The sequence below is a fragment of the Mytilus californianus genome, unplaced genomic scaffold, assembly GCF_021869535.1.
Source record: "Mytilus californianus isolate M0D057914Y unplaced genomic scaffold, xbMytCali1.0.p SCAF_2, whole genome shotgun sequence".
NCBI lineage: Eukaryota > Metazoa > Mollusca > Bivalvia > Mytilida > Mytilidae > Mytilus > Mytilus californianus.
Window position 1 is genome coordinate 90,471,852 of NW_026262668.1, and position 6,355 is coordinate 90,478,206.

At 33.4% G+C, this 6,355-nt stretch overlaps 1 protein-coding gene across 1 annotated transcript; it reads left to right on the top strand.

Annotated features, from left to right (window-relative positions):
- On the top strand, nucleotides 1-1,264 carry LOC127730399 (ADP-ribosylhydrolase ARH3-like). The gene has a single exon (XM_052238780.1). The coding sequence runs from the start codon at nucleotides 127-129 to the stop codon at nucleotides 1,204-1,206; it is 1,080 nt and encodes a 359-aa protein (XP_052094740.1). The 5' UTR covers nucleotides 1-126; the 3' UTR covers nucleotides 1,207-1,264.
- Nucleotides 1,265-6,355: the final 5,091 nt, after the last annotated feature.

A 6,355-nucleotide genomic window follows, 5' to 3' on the forward strand; every position in this document is an offset into this window, starting at 1 on the left:
TTGGGGTAAATAGTCGCACCCGGCCCAGAGATAAGAAGCCAACTCGGACCGTTTATAATTTCTACCCGGATGGTATTAGGTAGACCTAACGATACGGAATAATAATACTGAAGATACTGCATAATCATGTCTACCACCCTTTCAAAGTTTCAGGGAGCGCTTGTAGGGGCTGTTGTTGGTGACTGTATTGGTGCCATTTTTGAAAGTTTGTGGGCCAAAACAATTCATCCAAACAAAGTAATGAAAGCGATAGAAAATTTTGAAACTGACAGTACAGAAGATGATCACAGAATATTACCGTTTACAGATGATACTGCAATGGCAAGATCAGTAGCAAAATCTCTAATTATCAATAAGGGATTTGATGCAAGTGACATGGCTGAAAGATTTTCTGAGAATTACTTTGATGAACCAGATAGAGGTTATGGTGGAAATGTAGTATCTGTCTTTTCACAACTTAAAGAATCAGATTACGAGGATGTGTTTGGACCAGCAAAGAAACAGTTTAATGGTTCAGGGTCTTATGGAAATGGTGGTGCTATGAGAATAGTTCCAGCAGCATTATTTACATACAAAGATAATGACCCAGAAAAGTCAAAAGTGCTAGTTACACAAGTTACAAGTATAACACACACCCACAACCAGGCGATTCTTGGTGCCATTCTCCAGAGTTATGCTATAGACATGGCATTAAACAGTTCAAGTTCATTTTCACCTGATGAAATGGTAGATGCTCTTATAACACTGATGAAAATGGTAGAAGATGAACCAAAAGAGACAAATAAATCATTGGAGGAATCTCAAAAAGAGGACAACCCAGTACAGAAATGGAAAACATATGTAGAAAAACTAGAATTAATCAAGACGTATTTAAAACAAGAAGAGCAACCAACGCTACTGACAGTACACACTGAATTAGGAGCTGATATCTCAGCATTTGAAGCTGTTCCTGCGGCAGTGTATTCATTCCTGCGTTCACATAAAGACTTTGCAGATTTAAAGGACCGAAATTCATTTGAAAAGACCATTATCTATGCTATATCATTAGGAGGAGATTCGGATACTGTAGCAACAATGGCTGGTGCTATCGCAGGGGCTTGTTATGGAGTTGACTCGATTCCAATATCATGGCAGAAATGTTGCGAAGGAGTAGAGGATGCAAAACAGTTTGCTGAAGGACTTTACAAATTGTCACAGGTGTCCTAGAAACTTAAATAATATGTTATAATATACTTTGAACAATAAAGACACATAAGCATGATAAGCATGGCACAAGTTTTTAAACAACCACAAAATTTTTGTGGTCGTATAATGTTATCAAATTGTCAGCGTTGTTGTCGTCCGAAGACATTTGGTTTCCAGACATTAACTTAATTAAGAATTAGGGGCCAAAAAGGGGCCCAAATAAGCATTTTTCTAGTTTCCAGACAATAACTTGTGGAACGGTGTATGGATCTCTCTGAAATTATACCACAAGTTTCCATACCACAAAGGGATGGTTAGGATTGGCTTTGGGGGGGTTATGGCTCAAACCGTTTAGGAATAAGGGGCAAAAAAGGGGGAAACAAGGGTTTCCTGGTTAATGGACAATTAAAAAAAAAGTACAATGTTATGTTTGGATTACCTCCCTTACACTGCTTTTAAATTATGTATAAAGAAATGTTGTATTGTCTTGAGGTGATTAGCTGTCAATTTATTTTTAGAAGTTACTATTTAAAAATGCTGATTAAGGAATATTAATTTTAGCCATGATTATGTATGTCATTTTCTATTTTAAGACTTTTATGATGTATTTAAATGGGTAATTATGGTTGCAAATTTTATTGGAAATTTAAAGTGAGATTATGACCATATCTTGAGGGAAAGAATTTTATTTGGGAAAAAAGGGGGGAGGAAAAAAAATTGGGGGGGGTAAAAAAGAAATTGTGAAGGGGGGACAATTTTTTCTCATTTCAGATTTCAGAAATTAAAAAGAAAATTTCTTCAAATATTTTTTTTTGGAGGGGGGGGGGGGGGGCAATTCACAATTGCACAAAAGCAAAAAATTGAATATAAATTCAAATCATATAACCAATTCTAAGTTCTTTGACTACAGTTATTCTGTGTCAGAAACCTATTATGTGTAAAATATTTAATTACAATCCAGATTCGGACCTGTATCAAGCACGAATATTGTGTCCATTTTTGCCCCAACTGTTCAGGGTTGGATCTCTGAGGTCGTATCCAGCTGCGCTCGGTGAAACAATTTATTTCATATACTGAATGTAAACATGTATTTAGATTTTGGATTTTTGTCCCCATTATCAAATTGGTCCACTTTGAGGTCCAAAGGGTCCAAAATTCAACTTTGTTTGATTTCATCAAAAATTGAATTCTTAGGGTTCTTTGATTTACTGAATCTAACCATGTATTTAGATTTTGGGTATTGGACCATAATCATGATGATAGGTAAAAGTCAAATTTCAAATTTATAAGTTCTTAGGCAACATTCATTCTCTGTCAGAAACCTATGCTACGTCAAATATTTAATCACAATCCAAATTCAGAGACATATTATATTGCACAATTATTGGAAATTGTTAGTAAATTCATAGTTAAAGATAGATTTTAAAAGCATCATATTCTAATTTTAGAAATTATGTATAAACATGATAAATATAGTTTGAAATTTACTGTTCATTATTAGATATTTTGAAAAATAATTAGAGGTAAGTTTTATAGATTTTTTAAAGATATTGTATAAATGATGAATGATATTTTGGATTTTTTTTTTTTTTTTTTTTTTTAGGAAATTTTTGAATAACTTCATGGTACAGGTTTGTTTGTTATTCTGTATAAATTCATTTTCAGAATGCTACATATATATATATATAAAGTGCCTAGAAAATCACCCTAACAATGTTAGAGTAGATATGATTCTTTACTTCCTCCCAGAGCGGGGATGGAACCTGTACTTTTATATTTTTTATGAAGCGAACTCCTTTTAAAAAACTTAACTAATATTGTCCATTGATCATGATATATAAATAAATTAAATTCTTGGTGTACTATGATATTATGGTCCATTAATAAATAAATAAATTAGTGTACTTGGATATGCTCAATCTAACCGAGTATTTAGATTTTGGTTATTGGACCATAATATACAATAAAAGGTAAAATCCAATTTCAATTTTTCAGTTCTTTGACCACATTCATTCTGTGACAGAAACCTATGCTGTGTTAAATATTTAATCACAATCCAAATTCAGAGCTGTATCAAGCTTGAATGTAGTGTCCATGCTTGCCCCAACTGTTCAGGGTTCAACCTTTGCAGTTGCAGCATCTAGCTGGGTCCTGCAGAGCATTTTATTGAATCTAATAAACACATGTAGGAGGTTTTCAATTTTTGTTTGGATTACAATAATATATAATTCATCTTCCAAAAAACCAAAACAAAATAATGTCAACCCAGACAAAGCATAAACATAGAGTTTGATTAAATGTTATATTTCCCATGAAAGAATTCTTTATACCTTGCTGCATTGCAAATGAAGTGCTGTGCCCAAAGTAATTGGTTGAATGTGCATGTACAATCAAATTTCAACTTCATCATGGTGATTCTATATCTTAAATGAAATCTTTATTATATTTGTTATATGACCGCAAAAATTAAAAATTTTTTGGTCGTATATTGGTATCACGTTGTCGTCAGCGTCGTCCGAAGACAGATGGTTTCAGGATAATAACTTTAGTATAAGAAAATAAAAATCAATAAAATTTTAACACAAGGTTTATAACCACTAAAGGAAGGTTGGGATTGATTTTGGGGGTTATGGTCGCAACTGTATAGGAATTAGGGGCCAAAAAAGGGGCCCAAATAAACATTTTTGTAGTTTCCAGACAATAACTTGTGTTAAAGTGTATGAATCTCTCTGAAATTATACCACAAACTTCCATACAACAAAGGGATGGTAAGAATTGACTTTGGGGGGTTATGGCTCAAACCATTTAGTAATTAGGGGCAAAAAAAGGGGAAAAACAAGGGTTTTTCTGGTTAAAGGACAATTGAGACAATTTAAAAGCAGTGTAAGGGAGGTAATCCAATTCAAATTAAAGAACACTGCTTGATTACCTCCCTTACACTGCTTGTAAATTATGTATTAAAAAATGATGATTGTCTTATGGGCTAGTTTTTGGTTGACTGTCTGTATTTTCATATCCAGACTGGTCGTAGGTCCAGAAATTAATGTAATGTTTACAAACACTTTTTTCACATGAATATTTAGACACAATTTTACGAAAAAATGAGACGAAAAACATATGAATTTTATTTGATCTCTAGTTGGATATATATGTATATAAACAGTTTTAGAAAAGGTATCACTCCAAGGAATTGAAATTCTACTTTAAGTCAAAAATTTGGGGAAATGTGTGACAACTTCACGCCCCTTTTTGCAATATTTATAGCAAATAAATGCAGATTGTTGCCATTGATATTTCAAAAAGAATTCATATTTAACCATTTTAAATACTGGAAATCACAAATCTATGTAAGATACTGATTACATACATATGCACATATATGACACAAACAGTAAACTTAATTTGTAAGAAAGCAAGGAAAAGGGGATTATGAGGATAAATTTTAAGTTTTTTCCTAACTGTATATTGCTACCTTTTATGTAGATGGTACGAGTTTTCTTCGGGCCGAGATTGGCTTGCACCCGTTCCGGTTTATTTTAACATAAGTTCTGTTAAGATTTTACCGTCTGGGAACAATCTGCGATATATTAAAGCGCATGTCCAAAAAACAGTGTAACACGATAACGCACCATAACTGATGAAACTGGCCAAATCATTCGTGTAACGTTTAATTTTCAAAGTATCAAATTTAAAAAAAACTTGAATATGAAAATAAGGAGATTTGGTATGATGGCCATTGAGACAACTTTCCACCAAAGTTAAAGTGAAGTGGATGTAAGCAATTATAGGCAACCGTACGGCCTTCCATAATGAGAAAAACCCATACCGTATAGTCGGCTATAAAAGGCCCGACATGAAAAATGTGGAACAATCCAATCGAGTTAACTAAAAGCCTAATTTATAACAACAATTTACGAAAAACAAATATGACGGATGGAGAGTTGTCTCATTGGCACTCACACCACATCTTCTCATATCTATGACGAACATGAACCAACGACTACCACTGAACTACAGGCTCCTGACTTGGGACAGACACACAAAGAATGTGGCGGGGGTTAAACATTTTTGCTAGTTCCACCCCCCTTTCCCTTCTAACCTGGGACAGTTTTGTAACAGTATAAAATAAGAACAAATTAAAAATCAGTTGAAAAGGGCATCAGATCGATACGAAGCAGAAAACTTTGACACAGAGCGGACATGGTAGGGAATTTATACAGCCCCACCACAGAAAAGACACAAAATACACATCTGAGAGCATTCGCAGTTACTGACCGCTAGTTCAAAGCCAATAACGATCATTATCAACAAAATAATCATGCATCTAAGACTAAAATATCAATCAGTACACATCCAACATCCAATGGATTTAGTGTAAAAACAGTCGGGGAACTTTTTTTTTATTTAGATTTGAATAAACACATCAAATTTATATCTGTAATGCAACAGTACCCAATAAGCAAAAAAAGCGACGGAACTCATAAGACTTAAGAGACTTAACAATTGCATAGGCTTTTCTGTCGTTTGTCAAAATGCATGTCTTTCAACAAAACTAGATATACTTTGAGATACACAAAACGGTTCAGATTATATATCAACAGGTAAAACCTCCAATGAAAAGAGTAAACTTTACGGAAACGTTGTCCAAAAATAATCGACTTAGAAATGAGCACTCAAAATATGTGACGGGCATCCATTTATTTCAAAACGAATAATAAGCATTGACTATTGTCAAATAGTTTTTATAATGAGAAAAATAAAACAAAACTCTCAATTATTCGATTTTTACGGATGTGTAATTTCAAATAAAATATTTTATTGGGTAAAGTACATATGTATGATTATTAATATGTATAACAACATTAGGTGCTCAACGTCACAGAATCTTGGATTGTTTAGGGGTCGGATCAAATACATTTTTATGATCCATTGTGTGGACTCAAACTGTATGATTAAAAACTTGTTAAACTATAAAGTAAATAAGGTATTTCACCTGAACTTGGCTTGTCAATATTGACAATACTGACTGGTATAAAATTCAGCATTGTCGTTTTAATTCGGAAAGCAAAAATTTGCGGCTGTATAATGGTATGGTGATGTCGTCGTCGTCATCCAAAGACATTTGTACCACAAGGTTCCATACCTCAAAAGGAAGATTGGGATTTATTTT

Coding starts and splice junctions, on each gene's coding strand:
- LOC127730399 (XM_052238780.1), top strand. CDS start 127: ATGTCTACCACCCTTTCAAAGTTTCAGGGAGCGCTTGTAGGGGCTGTT.